This window comes from Dromiciops gliroides, chromosome 4 (assembly GCF_019393635.1).
Source record: "Dromiciops gliroides isolate mDroGli1 chromosome 4, mDroGli1.pri, whole genome shotgun sequence".
NCBI lineage: Eukaryota > Metazoa > Chordata > Mammalia > Microbiotheria > Microbiotheriidae > Dromiciops > Dromiciops gliroides.
The window spans coordinates 403,470,326-403,495,562 of record NC_057864.1 but is presented as its reverse complement, the minus strand read 5'-3'; the positions used below and the strand labels follow the sequence as shown (position 1 = coordinate 403,495,562).

Below are 25,237 nucleotides of genomic sequence, written 5' to 3'. Positions count from 1 at the left end.
TCCAAGTCATTTGTCTAGAGCCCTCATTCCTTTTACAATTCTTCCCTTTTCAACCCTCATTTACAGTATCATTTTAACCCATTTTTAAACTCTTCATTCTGCTAGAAATTCCAATTAATCTTGCTGGCAAGCTGTTTTGTTATTTGAGGCTGCACTTGTATGTGTTTTGGGGTTATTCTCCCCTTCCCCTCCCCTTCCCTTTTCATATTCTGGGAATCTCTACCTCATTAAATATCTTTATCTTTTTATTGTTTAGTCATTTTTTCCAGTGATCTGCTTTAGGCTACCCCATGTTGCTGGTCTACCAGGGAGCTCTGGAAACCAATCCATGTATCCATGATCTGCTCAGAGCTATCCCATGCTGTAGGTTCCGAATCTGGTTTTTTGACACCACTTTGACAACACTCCCTCTCCCCAGAAGAGTCCATGCTATTGTCCTATCCTGGGGCTCTGGGCACTATGTCTTCATTCTCCCACTTCTCTGGGAGACTCCCATACTTTTCTTTTGTTCTAGGGACTGAGTCCTAGATCATCAAGTTGTTGGCCTAGTTTGGGGCTCTGGGTACTGAGTCTGTGCCCTAGGCCCATCTCTGTTCCATGATTGTTACCTTAATTTGTAGGTTGAATTTCTGATTTTGGTCTAGAAAAATGACTCACTGTAGCTTCTTTTTCAATTTCTCAATTACTTCTTGGTCCAGGGCTCTTATTAGATCATTAGCAGGAAAGAAGCCAGACTTTACCACTTCCTCTTACTCTGCCATTTTGGCTCCCTCAGTGAGCTTCCTCTTGATGTGAGGGATTCTGACCCAAATGCAAAAGAAATGCATACCAGATATGAGAGATGGCAGATAGGAAAACATGGATATAGGAGATAAGAGTGCTGTATGTTTGGAACAGAGCAAAAGCCAATTTGACTGGATGATAGGGTGGAGAAGGGAAAATGTCCAGTGAGATAAGAAAGATAGGTTACTACAGATTGTGAAAGGCTTTAAAAGTCAAACAGAATAATTGATATATTATCTAAAAGGTAATAGGTGGCCCCTGGAATTATTGAGTAGACTTGCATATGAGGAAAATAACTTTGGCACCTAGGTGGAAAATGTTTTTGAGTGGTAAGAGACCTGAGGCAGAGAAACCAATTAGGAGGCCATTGTAAAGCTTTAGGCAAGTAATGTTGAAAGCCTGAACTAAGGTGGTCACTGAGTGAATAGAGAGAACATGAGGGACGTGATATGTTGTGAAGGCAGAAAGGGCAGGATTTTGTCACTGACCATATGCATAGTACAAAGGAGAGTGAGGAATCTAGGTTAACAGTAAGGTTACAAACCTGGGAGCCTTTTAAGAATCGAAGATTATTAGATGAGTGGTTTGGAGAATAAAAATATTGAGTTGTCTTTTGGCTATGTTGAGTTTGAGGTGCGTCTAGTTTGAAATGTTAAATAGACACATGACTGACTGGATATATAGATCTTAAAGTCACATGCGTAGAGATTACAGTCAAACTGATGGGAGGTACCAAGGTCACAATGAGAGGGAATAGAAAGAGAAGAGGTTTCAGGATAGGGCCTATGGGAACCTCGGTAGTGATCCATCTGAAAAGACCTAGTAGAAGCAGTAAGACAGGTAAGAAGAGAACCAAGAGAGTAGTGTCACAGAAACCCAGAGGGGAAGGAGTGTTAAGGAGGAGAGAATGGTCAATAGTATATAAGAGGTGACAAAGATCAAGACTGGTAAAAGACCATCAGATTTTGTCAATTAAGAAGTCACTATATCTTAAATAAATTAAGAGAGCATGGAACAGTTTGTCTGTCAGATTTATGGACAGGAGAAGAATTTAGGACAAAAGAAGATAGTATTATAAAATGTAAAATAGATAATTTTGATTATATAAAACTTAAAAGCTATTGCACAAACAAAACCAACGCAACCAAAATTATAAGGAAAACAAAACTGGGACAGAAATTTTGCAACAAATATCTCTGATAAAGGCTTCATTTCTCAAATATATAGAGAATTGAGTAAAATTTATTAAAATAAAAGTCATTTCCCAATTGATAAATGGTCAAAGGATATGAACAGGCAGTTTTCAGAAAAAGAAATCAAAGCTATTTATTGCCATATGAAAAAATGCTCTAAATCACTACTGCTCAAAGCAAATGCAAATTAAAAATAACTCTGAGGTACCACCTCACAACTATCAGAGTGGCTAATATGACACACAAAATAAAAAAAAATAAAGAAAATCTTGGATGTTGGAAGGGATGTGGGAAAACTGGAACATTAATGCACTGTTGGTGGAGTTGTGACCTGATCTAACCATTCTAGAGAGGAATTTGAAACTATGCCCAAAGGGCTATAAAACTGTACATACCCTTTGATCCAACAATGCCACTTCTAGGTTTATATCCCAAAGATATCCAAAAACAACTTTGACTCTTTCCTTCCATTCTTTTCTACATCAAATGACTGGTCCAGTTCCTTTCATTTATCCCTTCCTCATATCTTGTTTTTTTGCCTTGACTTCTCCACTTCCATCATAATTGCTTGAGTATAATCTCTCATCTTTTCTTCTGAGACTGTAATAATACCCTCAAACTGTCCTTTCTGCCTCCAATTAATTCCTTCTTTATTCCATCTTCCACATTGCCACTCAAGTTGTCTTCCTAATGTATTGTTATGATCTTGTTTATGCTCTTAAAAATGTTCATTGACTCCCTTAAGCCTGAACAAAAGGTAAACTTGCCTTTTTATAATAATTATTTTCAGCATTTAAACAATGCCCAGCACATAGTAAACACTTAATAATTGCTTGGTGATTGATCGCATTATCATCCAGTAACCAAACTTTTAGTGTTGAGCTTTTGCACACTTAGGCTACACCTCAGACTATAGACAAAACACCCATGCCTGGGCCTGTTAGCAAAGTTCTTCCAGCTTGGTAGAACTTGCCATGGGCCACATTAGAAGTGACCCACAGCATAATGAGGTATTAGAGTATAGTAAGAGGTAGTACTGTTAAAGCAGAAACAGTGCTAGAAGTCATCAGGACATGTCTCTAATACTAACTGTGTGACCATTGGCAAAGTCTTTAATATCTCTGAGCCTCCATTTCCTCATCTATAAAATAGTGATTAATAACACCGTAGTACGTACTGCACAGGGTTGTTGTGAAAATGAAATCAGATAATATCTATAAAGAGCTTCTCAAAATTTAACAGATATGAATGTCCGCTGGTGTTGTTAGAGTTAGACTTTCGTGGAAGAGGGCTTTATGGAGGGTTTAAAAAGTATACAACCATTGGTAGAAAAAACTATCCACTCTTTCTACAATTGGCAATATCATGTCAATAATTTACAATCCCCCCAATAAAAAAGAAATCTAGCCTGCTCATCTCCTGTTCAATTTCGTACCCAACTTAATTTCCATTTGTATTATATTTCCAAGAGATATAGATGTATTTGTGTGTGTGTGTGTGTGTGTGTGTGTGTGTGTGTATGTAATACATGCAGCTAGGTGGTAGAGATAGTGGATAGAGTGCCTTGCCTGGAGACAGGAAGACTCATATTCCTGAGTTCAAATCTGGTCTCAGACACTTACTAGTTTTGTGACCTTGGTCAAGTCCCTTAACCCTGTTTGACTCAGTTTTCTTAACTGTAAAATGAGCTAGAACAGGAAATGGCAAACCATTCCAACATATCTTTGCCAAGAAAACCCCAAATGGGATCACAAAGAGCTGAAATGACTGGACAAAATATACATACATCTTGAATGAGGCAAATCACTGCAAACCTTGAAGATCTGTGTAAATACCACATGCTGTTGTTAATATTATTATACTCTGATGGATTTGCTCTATAGGTTGCCCAGTCTGGACATTATGCAGTTTTTCTCCAATTTTTTTTTCCTAAGTCGATGGTTAGGCCAAACTATTTGGAGTGTCAGCTAAATTGGTCTTCCTATTGCTCCTCCCACATGACATTCTATTTCCCATATCCATGTTTTACCACAGACTGTCCATCATAGATGGAATGGATTCCCTCCTCATCTTCCCATCTTAGAATCCAATACTTTCCTTAAAAGATCCATTCAAGCATTATCTCTTCTGTGAGGTCTTTCTTGAAACATACACATACCCCCCCAATTTTTTTGTGTGTTTATTTAGTATATATTTATATGGGTATAGATCATCTCCTATCAAATGAGAGATTTGTAATGCACTTAGCACAGTGTCCAGGAGCACATAGTAGGTGCTACACAAATGCTTATTCCCTTTCCCTTCCCTCTGCCCCAATAGAATGTATATTCTATCAGGGAAATGGGGGAAGTTTTAGGGAGGTAAGTGAATTTCAGAGAGGTTAAGTGACTTGCCCTTAGACACACAGCTAGTAAGCTCCAGAAGAATGATGTGAACTAGTCTTTCTGACTCAAAATCCAGCATTTTTTATATACTTCACCTCTGCTGACTTCTGAATCTTATCTCAATCAGCAAAAATACTGCCTTGGTTTTTTCATGTTGCTGCCTCTTTTTAAATTCCTTTTCCTACTTTGTAGTACAACCGATACCAATGCTATGGAACGGAGGAATGTGTTCTGCAAATGGGAGGAGTCCTCTGCCCCAGTCCAGGGTGTGGAGCAGGCCTACTCCCCGAACCAGAAGTCAGGAAGATCACATGTGAGCCAAGCAACGGTCTGGGCTGTGGGGTAAGTGCTCACTAAATTCCTTAGATTGGTATTTTGGTTTGCGTCCTTAATTGATTTCCTTTTAACCTGAGAAATATTTTCACCAAGGCATGGATTTTTTTTTCCAAAGTGCTGGAATCCAGTAGCCCAGATAGGAAAGGATTACTGATATGTTGGGAATACTCCTACCAGAATTCTTCCGTCTAATTCATTTGAGAGACTGCTGATCTAAGTAGTTCCTATGAGCAGTTGTCAATGACAAGGCCACTTCTTGAACTTTTTCTTCCAATACTCAGCAGATTCTCCGTAAACCATTTATTATTGTGTTAGTGGTGCCTTTCAGTAGACAGGAGTGAAAGAGAGATAGAATGTCCCATCGGTGATATCCCAGTGACAGTATTTGTGTAAGTATTTGGAGAAATAAAATGAAGATTAATATAGAAATGTTGAAATTGTATTGTGTCATAAAAACTATTTTAAATAGAGTTGAGCAGAACTAATGGTGCCTCTTAGGAAAGCAGAATCTGAAACATTGAAAATATTTGTTCTAAGAGGTCAAACCAAATGTCTTGGACCAGAGGCTTCAGTGAATGTCCTGGTGAAAACCAGAGGAAAGGGGGTGGAGGAAAATGTACTTCAAACACAAAAGGCTCACTAAATTACAGGTTGAAATGACAAATGGATAATAATCCTGATATTAAATTTAGTGCAGGCAGGAAAACAGCTTAGAAAATGCAGTTGAATTTTGATGGGAAAGCATTTCTTTTCAAATTGAAACTTAGTGGAGGGCTTGGGGTGGGGCATCAGAAGCATCAGGGATATAGGGGCAGAGAGTAATTGTTCACTGAGCACAGTAAGTCACCTGAGTATAGGGCATCATCTATTGACCTTGGTAAAACTTTCTATCTGTCCATGCAGTGGGGCATGTCAAACACAGTGTTCTTTCCCTGGGCTTTTTAAACTGCTACAGAACTAGAAAGGAAAGGAAATGGAGGTGGTAGAGAGTAATGAAAAACAAGAATGACTAAACGAACAGTAATGCCTCTGGATTAACTTTCATGATTACATTAAAATGAAAGCCCAAGTAAATTTGGCTATCCTCAGAAATTATGGAAATCAAACTGTTTTTCAGCTCCAGTCATCATCATTTTGCTGTACAATCCATGCTGATTATATGTGGTCTAAGTGGCCTCTGCAATGCCAGTCTTAGGGAAGTACAGAATGTTTCCTTTTTTGGTCTTTCTCTGAACACCTAAAGCTTTTGTTATTAGCATCATACCATGGGCATTTAGTCATATAGTAGTTTGCATTTCTAGTCCATTTTTAATATATATCTATATATTTAATTTCTTTAGATTATAAACTTGGGCTCTATCTCTGTACATACTTATATTTCCCACAGTGCCTAGTAGGGTGCAGTATAGATATTTTTATGCAAAAATATGAATGAATGAGTACCATTAATATAGAAGTGACATTGTGACATTTAACATAGATAAGCCATATTTTCTATTAAATCAGAGAATCTCAACATCAAAAGGGATCTTAGAAGTTATCTGTTCAAACCCATATCTGACCGGATATCCCTTATACAAAATACCCAATAGTCATCTCATCTTTACTTGAAGACTTCCATTGATTGATAACTATGGCTTCCCAGAAGAGTCAAAATGTCATCTCAACAACTCTTGATATCAACCTGAAGTCTGCCTCTCTGCAGTAGCCGCTCATTTCTGTAGTTCTACCCAATGGAGTCAAGAAAACAAGGTTTTGAGACCCTCTTCCACATTATAGCAATTCATTTACTTGAAGGCAGTACCTCCTGAGTTTTATCAAAGCTAAAATCAATCTATCAACTAACAAATATTTATATAGTACTTAACACTATACTAGGCTTTGGAGACACAAATTCAATGAGTGACACAATCTTTACCAGTTAGGAGCTTCTGTTCTAGTAAGGAGATGTGTGTAAGTGTGTGTATATTTATGTGTATATGTGTGTATGCATATATATATGTCTATACATAGATAGACACATATATATATGTATATGGATTCATGGAGATATGTAGATATAGATATAAATATACAAAGTAAATAATAAGAAAAGAAATATAAAATAGTTTCATAAGGAGAGCACTCACAATGTCTGTTTTACATACCAGTACAGTGCTTGAATTGTGTTTTAAAGACTGAGAGGGATTATAGAAAGGAAAAGGTAAGGCATCTCTATCAAGACTTTGAAAAGGCAAGGAAATAAGGCATGGAACATGTTGTAGGAAGAAGAGAGAGAAAGCCAGTTTGACTGGAATGTGGATTAATGTGAATTAAGACTCAAAAGATAAAATGGAGCCAAGTTCTAGAGGGCTTTAAAAGGTAAACAGAGTAATATTTTATTCTAGAGGCAACAGAGAACCACTGAAGTTTACTGAGTAGGGGAGTAATGAGTGACATGATCAATTCTGTGTTTATAGAAAAATCTCTTTGGCAGCTGTGGACATTGAACTTGGAGTACAGACAGATATGAGGCAGGAAGACCTTCAGTAATCTAAGTGAGAGGGGTTGAGGGCCTGGGTTTAGAATTCCCAGTGAATATAATTCACCTGGTACAACAAAGCTAGATTTCTGATCATTTGAATGAAAAGTAAGATTTAGTCTATGTTTTTGTGTTTTGTTTTCTGAAAATTGAATCCATTTCAGTCTAGTGATGATGGGAAGCTCTTATTCAAAGAGTAAATTGGAGCTCTGGCCTCATTCTAGCTCATCAGTTTGCTGACTACAAATGTGATGTCCAGAACTGAACATGCTAGTCAAGGTGTATCTCTTAGAGGCATAATATAGCAACATTCTGGAGTCCTGAATCCCAGATATTACATTTCTATCACTTTAATATTTTTTATATTTATTTTCTCCCAATGATATACAAAATAATCTTTAACATTTGGTGTTTGGGGGCAGCTAGATGGCACAGTGGTTAAAGCACCGGCCCTGAATTCAGGAGTACCTGAGTTCAAATCCGGCCTCAGGCACTTGACACTTACTAGCTGTGTGACCCTGGGCAAGTCACTTAACCCCCATTGCCTAAAAAAACAAAACAAAACAAAAAATCATTTGGTGTTTGATTTTTTTTTTTAATTTTGAGTTCCAAATTCCCTCCCTCCACTATCCCTCCCCCACCCCCTCCCCCATTGAGAAGGCAGGTGATATAAGTTATACTTGTGCCATCATGCAAAGCATCTTTCCACTTTAGTGATTCTACACTTCGATGATCACAGCCTAAAGAGTGAATTAGCTTTTTGGTTGCCATGTTAGACTCTTGAATCTTGTTGAGGTTGCTGTTCACTGAAACTTCCAGGTCTTCATCAGAGGGAATATTGTTTATCTCCAACTTCTCTTTGCTGTACTTGTGCCTAGGATTTTTTGATCCAAAGTGCAGGGCATCACTTATATTGAACCCTCCTAGGTTCCATCTTATTAAATTAAATTCAGTTTACTGTTCTAACCTCTTAAAGTCTTTCTGGATTAGCCTTCTTCTTCCACTTTGTGAAAATTAGGACTACTTACCCATTTCTCCACTTATAGTCCCTCTCCTCATCTCCACAGTTTTTCAGAGATCACTATCATTAGCACAGCAATCACTGTCTGAAAGAATTTGCTACCCCATGGGGGTATTTCATCTGTTCCAAAAGGCTGGGTTCTCTCCAACCATTTATTCACTTATCCTTTCCTAGCCATTTTTATCCTATACTCCCCAATCTGAAGATGATTAATTGCACTTGATTAAGAAAATAGACTCAGAATAATAAATGAGTAGTTCTGGATTCTTTTCCATTATTTACTGGAAAGTCAAAGGGGTATGGGGGTGCAGGACATGGAGCACCTCACCTAGAGTCAGGAAGACTCATCCCCATGAGTTCAAATCCAGCCTCAGATTCTTACTGACTGTCACCCTAGGCAAGCTACTTAACTCTATTTGTCTTAATTTCCTCATCTATAAAATGAGCTAGAGGGGGCAGCTAGGTGGCGCAGTGGATAAAGCACTGGTCCTGGATTCAGGAGTACCTGAGTTCAAATACAGCCTCAGACACTTGACACTTACTAGCTGTGTGACCCTGGGTGTCACTTAACCCCCATGGCCCTGAAAAAAAAAAAGAGCTAGAGAAGGAAATGGCAAAGCATTCCAGCATCTTTGCCAAGAAACCCCAAATGGGGTCACAAATAGTTGGATACTACTGAAAAATGATTCCACAAAATGGATATAGTAAAAAGAACATGGGCTTGGAGTCAGATAGACTTGAATTCAAATGCCATCTCTGACATTTACCTGCTATTTGATTAAAGGCCTCATTTCCTCCTCTATAAGATAGGAATACATGTACTACCTACTTCAGAGAATTGTTATGTAGTAAGATGTGTAAAGGGCTTTGCAGAAACTTAAAGTAACAACAACAAAAAATAAAAAAAGAAACTTAAAGTAATATCTAAATATCACCTGTTCATAGGATGACAACTTTAGAACTAGGAGGGACATCACAGATTCAGCCACTGCATTCTTTCTCTGTGTCTCTGTGTCTCTGTGTCTCTGTGTCTCTGTGTCTGTGTCTGTGTCTGTGTCTGTGTCTGTGTCTGTCTGTCTGTCTGTCTGTCTCTCTCTCTCTCTCTCTCTCTCTCTTTTGTGGGGCAAACTGCCTAGCTTCCTAACTCCAAAGCTCATCACATGAATTGTCATAATTTTTCCAAGCCATGTTGAATTCGATCACATTTGAAAATGAGGAATATTAATATGATTGCTAATAATTTCTCAAAATGTTGGACAACTGGAAATCAAATCAGTAGTAAATAGAAGCTGCTTTCTCAAGCTTCACTTGCGTGGAAAATAATAGCATGTCTTTTTTTTTTTTTTTTTTAGTGAGGCACTTGGGGTTAAGTGACTTGCCCAAGGTCACACAGCTAGTAAGTGTTAAGTGTCTGAGGCCAGATTTTGAACTCGGGTACTCCTGAATCCAGGGCCGGTGCTCTATCCACTGCACCACCTAGCTGCCCCATGTCATATTTACTAGTGGACATGTCAAACTTAATCAATTGAATAAGCAGAGACAAATAGGACAGTTTGTTTACCTGAAATTCTACAAAGTAGAACTCTCCATTAACCATCACTTTGATATATCTGCAGGCAAGGATAATGGATTTTCATAGGAGTAACCCAGGTCACAAGGTCATACAGTTGTGTCTAAATCATTATCCAATATCAAATTATATTCACTGCACTTTTAATGTTAAGTATATTTCACTTAAGGGACAGTGTGGTACTATAGAAGTCACCACATTAGTAGTTAGGGATAAAATGAGTGAAGAGGGGAGACATTAGGAGTCAGAGGACCCATGTTTTGAATGATAGGTTTTTCATTGACTACCTCTCTTATCTTGGGCAAGTCACTTAAACTCTTTAGATTTCAGTTTCCCCATTTATAAAATGATGGTTTGGGACTAGATCAGGAGTTCTCAGCGTTTTTAGTGTCATGGACTCCTTTGGCAATAGGGTGAAACTCCAGACCCTTCCCAGAACAGTGTTTTAAATACATAAAATATAGAGGATTACAAAGGAAACCAATTATACTAATAGTTGCCAATTTTTTTTTCCTGGACTAAATGATCTCATGGGTCCCTTCCAGCTCTAAATCAATGATCCTAATATCATTCACTGAAATTGCACTCTGATGCCTCATTGTGATTTATAGGCAACGTTGGTTTCTCAGTGACTAGGGTGGCATATTAAGAGGTCTGCCTGTTCCACTAATGCTGGAATGGCTTCACATAGAATGCTCCTGGCCGTACCTCTTGTCTGAAGATAGGCCTAGCTAAGTGTAAAGTTATTTATCGCCTAAAGTTTGGTCAATATATGGTTAGGTTTTTAACCATAGCAATTCATGAAGACTTTCTACTAAGAAGTAGCTCGATTATAATCTGTATTGTACAAATGACACTGATGAAATCACAAACCTCTGACATACTGAAGTAAGCAAGCGAGCATCTATTAAGTATCCAGCTTAGTCAACTCTTCCTTCTAGCTACCCTGCTAAATGTTATCTCTCCTACCATCATGCCCCTGGCTAGATATTCTTTGCCCCTTCCCCCTTTTCTGCTTCCCTTTTTGTGTTGACTTCTCCCACTAGATTGTAAGCTCCTTGTGTACAGAGAATGTCTTTCTTTTTCTAATTTTTATCCCCAGCACTTGGCACAGTGTCTGGCACATGGTAGGTGTTTAATAAATATTTATTATATTGTACATGTGTATACATATATGTGTGTCTGTGTATATATATAATATTTATCATATTTATAATAGAGTATGCATACACATTCCTGGAGTCAGGAAGACCTGAGTTCAAATCCCATGTCAGACACTAGCTGTGTGATCTTGGCAAAGACTCTTAACCTCTGTTTGCCTTAATCCACTAAAGAAGGGAATAGCAAACCACTCCAATCTGTGTTAAGAAAACCTCCTGGACAGTATGGTCCATGGGGTCATGAAGAGTCAGACATAAGTGAACAACTGAACAATATACACATATAACACACATACATGCCCTCTATTCATATTAGTGTCAGGCAGAAGTTTGGAGTAAACTAGAGAAGTAACATAGTATATGGGAAATAAGATTGTTTTTGGAATCAGGAGGACCTAGTCTGAGGTCTCATCTCTGGCATATACTGGCTATATGACCATGGACAAGTCACTGAACCTCTAAGGCAATTCTCCAACACTGTAAACAGGAGGCTTGTTAATCTGCCTTGAGGGACTTAGTTTCCACATGACTGAAATCACAGGCACAGATTTAAAAAAAAAATAGAACAAACACTTGAATTCTCTCCCTAACTCTTACATTTAATATTTATGTAACCTGGAGCAGGATACTTCACTCTGTATGCCTCAATTTCCCCTTAAAGACATGTTAGAACAGACAGAAAAGTAGATCAGTCAAATAGTGATGTGGAGGGGGTAACAAATTATTTTCCTGAATGATGCCCTGGTATCCATCCCCCATATGTTTAAAAAAAAAAATCCAGTGATTCTCCAGTATATCTGTTAGCTCTTCAATATCATGGGAAAGACATGACCTGGAGTTGCAGTGGATCAGAAAACATGAGGAGGTTGTAATCAATTGCATCAGTCTTGAGTACCCACATGGTTGAAATCATGGATCCATCACAATTACTGCAGCATCTGGAAGAAAAGCAAACATCATGCAATCTGGTTAATAGAACACTCCCCTCCCTTTTCTATATCACCTGAGAGATCCAAAGTCTGTCACTCTTACTATTAGTTCTCCTTGGTAAACCACCCGTTTGCCTTCTCTGTTCATAAGACCAGGGATTCCTAAGTGAGATTTTATTATAATGGGATTTCTTGCTTTTTTCAAGTTATCCATTGGTGTGTAATATGTAATTAGTAGACTCCTGCCAGTACACGAGTGGTTGTATCTGTCATCTGCCCACTGTTATCTTCCCAAGGTCTTCCAAGGAAATCCAGCTCCTAATCACCTGCGGCTTTCTCATCTCCCCTCTCACCTGATGGTCGGGAATTCCCTGCTCGTATCTTGCCTTTTGCTTGGGTCATGTTTTCTACCCAAGATAGTATGGATTGAGAATATACTGGTTCAATTGCTTGCTTTTTCGCATCAGAAGTCATTGTCGAAAAGCACTTATTAAGTGCCTCCTTATGTGTATAATTACCTTTAATGGCATACACAAATATGGCATTCCCAAAATATAGACGTGTGGTGTTTTTTTCAAAGATGCACAAAAAGCCAGTGAGCTGGCCTCTGGCTCCTACAGTTTTTCAGTATTTCCAGATATCAAGTTTATATGCCTTAATGAGGACCACTGAGCTAAAGAAGGAATTTTGTGGATTTATAAAACTTTGTGCTTTTGTATGCACTAAGATGGCAATTTTGAGAGAGAGAGTACAGCATTTATTTACAATGATAAGCAAAGCTCAACCAAGAATATATATGGAGGTCAACTAGTCTGACCTCACTCTCTACTTGTCCTCAACAATATTTTTATTGCTGCTCATAAAAATATTAATTGATTTTCCAAGATATTCACATTATGCTTTGTTTTCCTTTCCTTTTTTTTTTTTTTTATCTTATTGCTATTCATCAGACCTATCTCACTAACTTTTATGGCTGAGATGTAAAATGTTGACATGTTTAATGCTGGAAAACAGCAACAAAATATGGACTACATTATACTCACTGACCTGGCAACAGAGAAGGCTGAGGCAATCCAGGCTCATGCATACTCTACAAATAAAACATCTTTATCATATTTGGTTCCATCCTAGGATATTGTATGTCCTAGGAAAGGATCTTTTAAAACCATTTGGAATTGGATAGTGAGATTCCTGTCATGGATTAGAAAGGCAGGAAACCAAGAGTTTTATTTGTTTATTTGGATTAAAACTGAAAGCTCTAAATCATTAGAGATTAAATCTCTTAGTGGTTTTAGGGATTCATATTAAATGATCAAGATGAAGATATCTGCTGTGATTCAAACTTCCTTCTTTATACAAATATTTATCAAAGACCTACTGTGTGCAAAGACTCTCTTGGAGGTTTATGTTAATTATTGTTACTTCAAAGCTCTTTCAAAGGCAGGCACTATGTATGTATTTGCTTCTTTGTCAGTCATAAAATGGGAAGGAGATAAAAGACAAACTCAAATGCAAAATAGTGATTCCCCTAGAATCTTTTGAGTAAGACTTAAATGACTAGGTTTGAATCTTTTCGGTTTTTCTCTTCTTTCTCCTCCCCATAACATTCTGCCCCCTCCCTCCCTCTCCCTTTCCCCTCTCCCCTTTCCCTTCTCCCCTTTCCCTTCTTCCCTCTCCCTCTCCCTCCCTCCCTCCCTCTCTCTCTTTCTCTCTCTCTCTCTCTCTCTCTCTCTCTCATTAGTGGAGTTTTGAAATTCAAATCATGCATCAGGTCAACAGTAAAAGAATACTGTAATCCTTCTTTTCCTTCAAAGTTATTTTAATTTTATGGACATATATAATTTAATCATAACTTTTTGCTAAAAGAATTTGTGCATTTATTAGTTCATTTTTTTAAAAAAACATAAAAATTAAAAACTTAGCTCAAAGTATATTTTATATGAAGAATTTTTCAAGGAAACACAAAAAGCACAGACATTTTTTATTATGGCTAAATGCTAGCTTGCTAGCTTCTGTAGTAAGCTCTAGGCAGTAACCTTACCTTGCCTCCTTCTGTTGACTGGTCACTTTAGCCTATAGAAAACAGAATTGCATCTTTTCAATACCTTATGCTCCAATTCCTAAGCAAGTTGTTTCTTAGCTAAAATATGACAGACTTTCCATAAAATGACTGAAATACTATTTTCCTGATCATGTATAATGCGATTTGCAATGATCTGTGAAAATGGGGAACTCTTACTTATGTCATTGTACTATGGCCTTTTAATAATGTCCTAGCCTAAAATAATGCAATACAAATAATAGTTTCTTCTAGGACATATTTATCACTAAGAAATGGTTATTCTCAATAGCAGTACCCAGAAACCTCGCAGTGCATTGACCTCTGGATATAGATGAAATACAAAGGTCATCAATTCTATGGGAAGCCATTCTGCCATGATTGATAGAATCTTTTCTGTTGCCACAATTGCTTGGGAAGTCAAATGAGAGGGGGTTTTATGCATTTTTAGAAAAACCAGTCTTTTTTTGTCATTTTCTTTATTTTTTACTTGTATTGAAATACTTGTAAAAGTGACACAGGGAACATTGAGAGAGCAAGTCAGGTATTCCAATAATGCAGTAAGCCCCATGTTTTCTCTTCTTGTCATAAAAAAGGAAGAAAACAACAGTCAAAATGCAGAGAATTTTATTTGCTGTGGTTTTTTTTTAAACTGATGAGCCTTTCAATAACACATTATAAAAAATATCACTAGCTCTCACTTTAATAAAGGTTGTTTTTCCTCCTTTGTTCCAACTATACAGTGAAAAGCTGTGAGTTGGAAGATAATAGTATTGCTGGACAGCACCTGAAAAGCCTCTAAATCCAACTCCTTCAAGTTATAGATAAGGGTACTGAGGCCTAGAGAGGTTAATTGACTGCTCCAAGGTCATACAGGAGAGCAGGAGGCTTTTTCCACAGTACCTTGAAGGAGATATAGAATAAGGATAGAAAGAAGGGAAGAAGTTCATTCCATAGGGAAAGTGGGTGGGGGAGAGCTGTATAATATAGGCAGTCACAGTAGTAGGAAAAGGTTAGTCATGTTTTAATATAATTACTACATTAAATATTGAGTCGATTGTAGATAGTAAACTTCTAAACTTTTTCATGCCACCTTAAAATTTATGCATATGCTCATGTTATTAGACATCTTTTAGTTATTTACCTTTAAAAATGAGTTGGTTTATGTAACTATATTCTTAATCTTAGAATCATAATTCAAGACTTCAGTAGATCTGTCTTTCATAATTTCAGTAACACTATAGCAATTAGAAACATGAACAATTGGTTGTTCAGCAGATAGAGTGCTGGGCCTGGAAGCTTCTTCTCCCTTAGTTCAAATCTGGCCTCAGACACTTGCTGGCTGTGTGACCCTGGACAGCTCACTTAACCTTGTTTGCCTCAGTTTCCTCATCAGTAAAATGAGCTGGACAAGGAAATGTCAAACTACTCCAGTATCTTTGCAAAAGAAAACAAACAAACAAAAACAAAAATAAAAAACAAACCCAAATGGGGTCACAAAGAGTTGGACATGACTGAAATAACTGAACAGCAACCACAACAAGTGAAAAATCCAGGTCATTCATAGATCTAGACAAACCATTTTTAATGTTTTAATTTAGTCAAGCAACCAGTTACTTTTTAAATACTTGACTGGATTCAGCTAGCTGTTTTTGAAATAATACCATATATACTGTTAGAGTTGTCTGATATATCAGTTGGTTTTACCAAATAAATTTTTACCCCTCTGTTTTATTCTGTTAAGAGGAAGAAAATATTAGTAAATATAGTTGATATGAAAACAAAAGATATCACTAAAAATTATTTTTTTAAAAGGTTATAGGGTCACCTCCATACCACAAAAAGCCATGGAATAGAACTATGGGGCTGGGGCGGGGGGGGGGGGGTCATCAGATTTTTTTTCTCTAAATCCAACTATGATTAATAAAAAGATAGCTATGATAGGAAGCTCACATTTATATAGAACTTTAAGGTTTATAAAATATAGATTATATGTCTTTGACAATATCTGGGATAAAAAAAGTTTGAAAAGAAACATATGTGTTGAAAAGAAGCATAAATAGGTAGACTATTAGTTTATTAATGAAAAGATTAACTCAGTCAAATATCTCAACTTTTTATTTTTGCTTTTGTGCTTTTCTTGATTGTTAGATATGAGAAAAGTAAAATTACAAGCCTAGAGATTTCCTTTCATAAACATTTAAATTTCATTTTTTCAAATGAGCAGATCTGTTTTCTCTTTCTACTACCCACCTTCAGAACAAATACACATAGCCAAGCAAAACAAACTCCCACATAAGCCCCATGTCCAAAAACTTTATATGTCATCTTTTTTTTCTTTTTAGTGAGGCAATTGGGGTTGTGACTTGCCCAGGGTCACACAGCTAGTAAGTGTTAAGTGTCTGAGGCCGCATTTGAACTCAGGTACTCCTGACTCCAGGGCCAGTGCTCTATCCACTGCGCCACCTAGCTGCCCCCTTTATATGTCATCTTAACCTTGACTCCATCACTTCTGTGTCTGGAGACTGGCAAAAAATCATGTTTGGTTATTTTGTTGATCAGAGTTCTTAAGTCTTTCAAAGTTGTTTGTCTTTATAATGGTGTTATTGTACAAATTGCTCCACTGGTTCTGTTTCCCTCCCTCTGTATCTGTTCATATAAGTCTTCCTAAGCTGACAGATGTTTTACAAGAACAGATAAGACTCCTCAATCTATAGTCTTACAGACTGATAATTGTACTTAATAGAAATCAGATCTCAAATAGGCCCTTCAAAATGGATTTGGTATTAGATTGAAACTGGGGCCATGACTATATCTCTTTTATGAGGGTCATGTCCTCAGATACATTGGAGAAGAATCCATGATCAAACCAACTAAGTCACAGATCCTATTGGCAAGAACAGAGGTAGGACATAGGAGTGGGTATTCAACATGCACAAGGGAACCATGTGGGTAATGAGACAAGTTAAACCTCTGTACATTTTCTTTCCCTTGTGTCCTGCCTTGACAATTAATTGGAACACACAAACGAGTCTTTGGCCAGATTTTACAGTATACATACAAACATACATATATACATATATATGTGTATATATAACAAATGTGTCAATTTAAGTTATAGTTTTCCCCAAAATATATTTAATCACATATATCAACCTCATTATGACAAACCCCAAAAGTAAGACCCAACCCAAATGTTACCTTTTCCATGAAAGTGTCCCTGGAGCCCTATTCAGTAATGACCTTTTCCCCCTCACACCCTCACAGAGTCCCTTATTCGTGGATTATACATTGTTTTGTTTTGCAGATTTTCTATAGAAACATAGTATGAATTATATAGAAGGTTGATTCTTCCATCAGGCTATAATCTCCATGAGGACAGAGACAATGTATCATCTAAACTTTGACTTAATTAATAGCAAGCACTGCACACTGTGCCCAGGGTGCTTTAAAAAGTGTTTGTTGAATTTGTTACACAAGATTCTCATAATCATAGGCTTTAGAAAGAAAGTTAATTTTAACAAATGTCATAGAATATATATTCTGTATTTATTTGACAAAAACGTGTCCCAAAAAATCTAATTTTAAACCGTAAGATTGACTTACTTGCAAAGATCAGGAATAGTCTTGCTAGACTCTCACTGAGCCAGCTTGATGAGCTAGGAAAGAAAATCTTAAAGAGTATTTCTTAAAATCAAGAAAAATTGTTCAGACAGATAAGAACAAGTTCTATGGAACATGATACAGGCATACATTTCACAGGTTTTCCTAGAAAGTCTTCTGTTTATTGAAATGTAGAAGTTCTAGTTTTAGCACAGACCAGTCACTTAATGTTAACTAATCTTAGCTATGATAAAGTTGTTGTTCAGTCACATCTGATTCTTCATGACCTCATTTGGGGTTTTCTTGGCAAAGATACTGGAGTAGTTTGCCATTTCCTTCTGAAGCTCATTTTACAGATGAGGAAACTGAGGCAAACAGTGTTAAGTGACTAACCCAGTGTCACACAGCTACTAAGTGAAGTATTCCAGGTATGAGATGATGAGGTCCTGTTCTTCCTAGAGTGGTGGCTTTATCAAAGTAGAGAAGGGAGTTTGAGAAATGTGGCAAAGGTGAAAACAACAGGCCTTGACAACAGATAACAAACGGGAGATCAGGGGAAAGGTGAGACAGTGAAGAGTAGAGGATGACTCTACTCTCAGGTTGAGAGCCTGAGGGACTGGGATGATGGAGTTGCCCTCTACAATAATAGGGAAGGTGGGAATTGAGGGAGAGTTTAATGGAGAAGATAAGACCAGCTTTTCCTCTGAGATATGAGAGAGTGGGAGGGAGAGAAACTTGCATTTCAACTCCCTCACTTTCATTTACTAGCTCTGGAATTCAAGTTAAGACATAAAATTTCTTTGAGCTTTATTCTTTTTATCTATAAAATGGGGAATAATAAGACATAATTGGATCATAGATTTGGACCTCAAAGGGTCCTTAGAGACCATCCAATTCAACTTCATCCTTTTCAAGGTTCTTATAAGGAAAGCACATTGTAAACTCTAAAATACTTTATAAATATAAGCTATTGTTACTAAATAATATGCATTTAATCAACTAACTTCTTCAGAAAATTAGAGTAATTTATCAAAAGCAAGAGATCTAAATGAAAGGTGCTCTTGATAACTATACTGCTCCTTCCACTACTAAAATGTGGTTTGTTTTCACATTAAATTGGGTATTTACTATATATGCTTCTTTGGTAATAGGCCAGTCATCGTCATCACATTGCTCAACTCTACCTTATCTCATTTACAAGCTTTGGTGATGCCATCCATCTTGCTTTTTTCTTTTCTTTCTCAAGCCAGTTGATGGGGTTAGTAATGTTGGATTCCTTATAAACTGTCTACCAACTTGGTTGAGCATCTGTCTTCCTTATGAATACTTCAAGGCTTGTTCCTTTGTCCCGTTATTGTCACTTTCTTGTACTATGTGGCACATTCCTCTATGTGTTTCAAGTCCTTTCTTTTATTGGTTTCTTTCAATGCGTTTTTTCTCTTTATACTCTTGGACTTAAGATATAACCTTTGAGCATTCTTCACTGTTCGTACTCCTTCTTGAAGGAAGTATAAACAATTTCATTGAAAATGTATTTTATACTTTCAAGAGAACATTTGCAACATATTTTGTGACTGTCTAATTGGGACACTGGATATGAAGAATGCACTTTTATAAAGATAACATATCATGTAACATCTTGACCTACAGTTCAGTCTTACAAAGAAAGCAAATTCTATGTGCTCAAAATATGGGAAAGGATGAAACCAATCAAAATAAATACAAGTTTCCCGATTTATTTTGTGATTTCTTTGCTTTTGTTTTACTATTTGTTTCGTTTTGCTGTTGTGAGCAAGTACTCATTAAATTCAAGTTCTTAGATCTTTCTCCTCTTTTCCATGTTAAATTTTATAACAAATACAGTGGCATCTGGCAGATTCTTCATATCTGTTTTGTGTTCTCACTGAGAACCTAGGTGTTTCCTCTCTGCATTTTTTTTCAGGTTTAAATCTTCAGAATAAAGTAACTGAAATGAGTTCCTTCAAATGGAAACAACTTAAGTCTTGAGTTTAGGTCCACAGGTATTTATTTAATCTCTCAGTCAGGGTCTTAGATAACAGTTAACCTACCTGAGCTAAGGATTATGGAAAACTCACAGATTAATCCGAATATATGCATCAGTCTTCATAGGCTCAGATGTTAGAAGGGACTCCAAGTCCATATAGTCTAATCCTTTCATTTTCCAGATAAGGAAAATGAAGCCTAGGAAGGTTACGGTTCACCCAAGTTCACAAAGATAGTAAGTTGGAAAGCCATGTTGGTAGCCAGGTCATCTGATTCCAGAGCCAATGCTCTTTGCACTGGAAAAGCAGGGAATGTTTCCACATTATTTCAGATATGGTATTACTCTGTATATAGAAAAAGGGCCAGACAATACAACCCTGACGGGCATAAGCAAGAAGAAATCCTTTAGCTGTTGTTTTAAATCAACTAAAGCCTATCTACTGCTAAGTTAACTACAGAATGAATGGAAGGGAAGCTATTCTGCTGTCAGGCCAGTGATTTACATAAAGAACCTTTCTCTCATATTGTCTAAGTTAAATGGAGCATTTGAGAAAAATGGGACTGAAACCCACTCAGAAATTTTATTAAAATCCTCTAACTCTTCTTAAAAAGCAACAAGAGATGAGGCATTAAAGGCACTATTGTTAGAGTATAAAACAATGGGAATGCAAATAAGTTGAATTTTGTGAGGAGTTTTAAAAGATTCAACCAGTTCAAAAATTCAAGAATCGTAATAATGGCTGACATTTATATTTGTCAAGTGCTTTACACAGATTATCTCATTTGATAAAGAAGATAGTAGGTATGAGAAAAAAGACTTTGCTTCTTTATGAGGAGCAAGCAATATACTCGTATTTCTCCTCAAAATAAAATAAGAACACGAAAGGAATATATTAAGTACTGGTTTATAGTTCTCTATCTTTAATGAAAGCACAAAACTGATAGTACATTTTAGGGCAAAATCATCCCAGTCTATAATAATAAGGGAGTGAGTGTTCTTTTCCAGCTTCTTAGCAAAGACTTTGCTGCAAAATAGTGTTGTGATAGAAGATTATTTGGATCACTTCTCAACAACTGGGTCAAGCCTTCTGTAAAGGAGAGAATTGATCCCGAGGCTTCAATAATTCTGGACCAGCTTCAGAAGATAGAAGGTCCTAGAGACCAAAGAGATTGGGTCAGCTTCCTGCTCTCCCCCTGGGAATGTAGTTTGCAGTTCAGCGGGCCTCAGAAGTCTGGTTCAGTCACTCAGGGTACATTGTACAAAGACCCTAATTCCCATTGGAGGCCACAATCTAGTCTGTTTCCTTAGGTCTAGAAATGTACTTGGACTTATCTAGACGCTGTGCACAAATATGGCCCAGTCTGAGCATAACTCTGCTCTCCTCCTGCTTTGGAATTTGAATATGAGATTTGCCTTTAGGAATGAATCCAGCCACATTATATTTCTGGTTTACCATTTAAATGTCATGGAGCAAAAGAAAGGAATATCTTCCCTACCTTTTAGTATTTTTTTTTCTTAAAGGAGGGAAGAGAATAATGTAGCAAAACCTATGGTCAAGACACAGACTAACTTTCCTTTTATCTGTCTGTACAGTCTTTAACCAAGGAGAATAGAGAAAAAATTAGAATCTATTTAAAGGAAAGTTATCACCATTTGATGTCTTAGAAAAAGTAATTTGTCAGGCGAAGCCTATTAGCACATTTCAAAAAGAAAGTGGATTTTCCTCTTCTCTGTAGAGCTAAATCTAGGATGTCAGTTGCATTCCTCACTTCTGCAAGGCCCATCACTCTTCGAAAGAAATAATATTGTTCCTGACATGCTTTCTTCTTCACAAAGTCCTGTTGGTGCTCTGCCTTTCTAGGTGTTTGGAAATTGGTTGCTGAATGATTTGTTCCAGTCTTTCTTGAGGTATTAGTGTTAAACTGACAGGTCTATAACTCAGAGGAAGTCCATTATCTCTTTTAAAGGTCTACCAACACAGCACATTAGCTGTTTTCCACTTGTGGAATGTTACTGTCCTCTGAGGCTTCTTAATCAAAGTAACTAATAATAATACCATGGCATTTATAGCAAGCCTTTCCACCTCCAAAATTAAAGCATGGCTCTTTAAAGATTGTAGGTGACATGTTACCACCGCCTGCTGATTTCAAAATGAATAAAGGGAAATGTACCAATTAGCAAATCTTTTTTGAGCTTTTGAAAGAACCAAATGGAATTTTTCTTCGTCCCAGGATTATCAAAAGTATGTTGCCTGCTAAAGAGGGAAAAAAAAACAAAAACAAAAATAGGCCATTTATTTATCAGACCCGGTTAGGAGAATTTATATAGTGAAAAGACAATAGCTATTGAAAGCAATGTTCAGGATAGGACTTCTCTTTCCAAATAAATAAAACTAAATAAAAGGAATCTTCTAAGAGAGGCTCTTACATAAAGACATCTCTGGGCCCTTTGTATTAAAGCAGTATATTATTGTAAAGTGCAGAAGCTGTTTAATCAATGAGAAATGAAGTAAAATGATAGGATTAAACAGATAAGATCTCTGGTTATATGAAGTCTATTGACCCAACATCTCCTGCTGTAGTCTGGATAAAATGTGCTCTACATTCTAAATGAATAACTGCTGAGAGAAAGTTTGGCCTAATGGTCCATTCTGGAATTTGGAGTTTGAGGGCTTTCCTTATTCTCTGTGTGTGCTTTGTTTTAAAAAGATTCTCAATATTATTTTATGGGAAATTTTTAAATACTTGATTTACATGTTAAATACAACTGAGATAATAATAATAGCTAACATTTATATAGCACTTTGGAATTTGCAAAGTGCTTTACATGTTATCTCATTTGATCCTCACAACAACCCAGGGAGGTAGGCACTAATATCATTTCCATTTTACAAGTGAAGTAACTTAAGCAGAGATAAATGACTTGCCCTGGGTTACACAGCTAGCAAGTGCTAGAGACAGAATTTGAACTCTGGTCTCCTCTGATTCTGAATTCAGCTTTCTATCAATTATGCATTAATACATTAAGGTACTCACCATTAATGCTTCTAATATGTTTGATAGGATCTTTAAGTTATTCAGATATATCAGGGAATTTGACATGTTCCAATTACAGCAACAATTCCTCACATTTTTATGATACTTTGCAATTTTCAAAGAACTTTCACATCTATTTGAGAATGAAGAGACCTAGTTTCTATTCCTGGCTCAGACATGACTTAACTGTGTAACCCCAGGGAAGCAATGGCTACTAACAACTACAAAGAGGTAAATTCAGTTTTCATGAATGGGAGATTGTTGGTGTTATTCAGTTGTGTCCAACTCTTCATGACCCTGTGGACCGTAGCTCACCATTTCTGTCCATGAGGTTTTCTTGGCAAAGATACTGGAATAGTTTTCCATTTCCTTCTCTGGTAGATTAAGGCAAACAAAGGTTAAATGACTTGCCCAGGGTCACACAGCTAGTACATGTCTGAGGCTAGATTTGAACTCAGGTCTTGACCCAGCACTCCATCCTCTGAGCCACCTAGCTGCCTCAATATGAGCATATACTTGCTAATAATCATAACTACATACCACCAATTAGTAAATTGCATCATGAGGTGGTAAACATCCCCCCACCCCAACTTCCCTAGAAGTCTTCAAGCCAGGGGGTTGATTGATCTTGAGTTAAATATCTTATAAATGAGATTTTTTTCAGGTCACAGTTGGACTATTTAGATAGCTATTTAGTTCTCTTTTAGCTTTGAATTTCTATGCTTAACCTTAGTTTTTCTTCCCCAGAAAAAAAATGAAAGAGTTGAACTAATTGATCTCCTTTTCAATTCTAAAATTCCATGACTATGCTCTCCTACATCTGAAAATTACACTTTTATTAATGCAGGCTAAGAAGTGCTTTGTTTTTGTTTGGGGAAGGGAGGTGTCCTGGTTTGGCCACCACATCTTTATCTTGGTTTATATTCATGTATTTTTTCATGTCAAGCTGTCTCTCTGCAATCTTGTCCTTTCATAATTGAAGTTTTTAACTTAATCTTAGACATTGTGCTAATATCTTTTCAATTAAGTCTTATTGATTTCAACCCCCTTATTCAGTTCTTAGAACGAATACAATCCTAGATTTAAAACTGGAAGGAACTTTGGAGTTCATTGAATCTAACACCCTCCTTTTAAAAATGAGGGAAATGAGACCTAAGAGGTTAAATCATTTATCCAGGGTCACTGGGGATAATAAATGACCAAGGTAGGATTCAAACCCAAGTCTTCCTAACTACAGTTTCAGCACTCCATCCATTAAACCACATTGCCTTAATCCATTAATTGAAATATATTCACATCATGATTTTGTCATACAGAATATCAGTACTATTTTTCACATTGTTTACAAACCTCAGATCAGTGTGGTTCTTAGTTGTTCTTCCCCCTCCCCCCCTTTTTTTCCTGCAAGCTTAATGATAGTTGTTCACTCCTGTCTTTGGTTGTTTACTTCTCCTTCCATGCTTAATACTGACTATTTTAAATCTGATCTCAAAGAGCAACCTCTCCTACCACAAATTTCTTCTTCAGTTCTTTCTTATTTGGGTCATTCATGATTTTATACTCACACATTCTTTGTTGTTGTTAAAAACACTTCAACCTTCTTGTGACATATTCCCCTTTAGAATGTCCTTTCATAAAACGTGCCTTTATTTTCTCTGAGTTATCAAATTCTGCTTTCATGAAATTTAAGGTCATATCTATCAGTCAGTCAGTCAATAATGAGGATTTACTAAAGGTTTACTGTGTGTCAGGCAATATACAAAGTGCCAGGAGTAACAAGGCAAAAGTAAGAAATCCCCTGCCTCCAAAGAGCTCCTTGTTGTTGTTTGTCCTTCATTCCTAAAGAGAACCATGACATCGAGGTGATGTCATGAGTTGCACTGAATTGGATTTAAGTGAGAGAGGACTGTGCAAGGTCACCAACCTCACTCTCTCCTCCAGAGCCATCTGCCTTCAGGAAAACTAGAAATGGCCCAGGATGTTCAAAGCAATAGGATTAAGTGACTTGCCCAGGATCATAAGTAAGTGTACAAGGTGAGATTTGAACTCAGATACTCCCAACTTCAGGGCCAGTGCTCTATGCACTGCACCACGTAGCTGCCCCCCAAAAAAACTTCTATTCTGATGGTGAAGATATAACATATAAACAAGTAGACTTAGTCAGTGTATGTATGTATGTGTGTGTGTGTGTGTGTGTATTAAGATTCAAAATAAATTTGAGACAGCAGCCCACTAACAGCTGAGACAATCAAGAAAGATGTCTTGAATGAGGTGACATTAGAACTGGTTCTGGAAGGGAGTTCCAAAAAGGAGGGTAGAGGGAGAGTATTATAAGCCTATATAAAGGCCCAAAAGTGGGAAAAGGCATATTGTGAACAAAAACAGCAATTAGACCAGTTTGGCAGAAATGTTGAGTGCAAAGGGAAATAGGACACAGTCTGTAATCAATCTGGAAAAAGTCTAGAACTCAAATATAAAGAAGCATATACTGCATTTTATCCTAAAGGCAATGGAGCCATTGAAGTTCCCTTGTAGGGGAATGACATTGTCAGACTATGTTTTAGACGTATCAGTTTTGTAGCTGTGGGGAAGATGGACTGGAAAAAGGACAGAATGGATCAAGGGAGACCCGTTAGGA

General features: G+C 37.0%; 1 protein-coding gene across 2 annotated transcripts in view; it reads left to right on the top strand.

The window, feature by feature from the left end:
- PRKN (parkin RBR E3 ubiquitin protein ligase) overlaps window positions 1-25,237 on the top strand; it is a 1,788,167-nt gene that overhangs the window by 1,503,687 nt on the left and 259,243 nt on the right. For both annotated transcript variants that reach the window (XM_043964490.1, XM_043964489.1), the window contains one exon: window positions 4,553-4,702. In XM_043964490.1, the coding sequence (XP_043820425.1) occupies window positions 4,553-4,702 (150 nt within the window). The remainder of the gene's footprint in view (window positions 1-4,552; window positions 4,703-25,237) is intronic.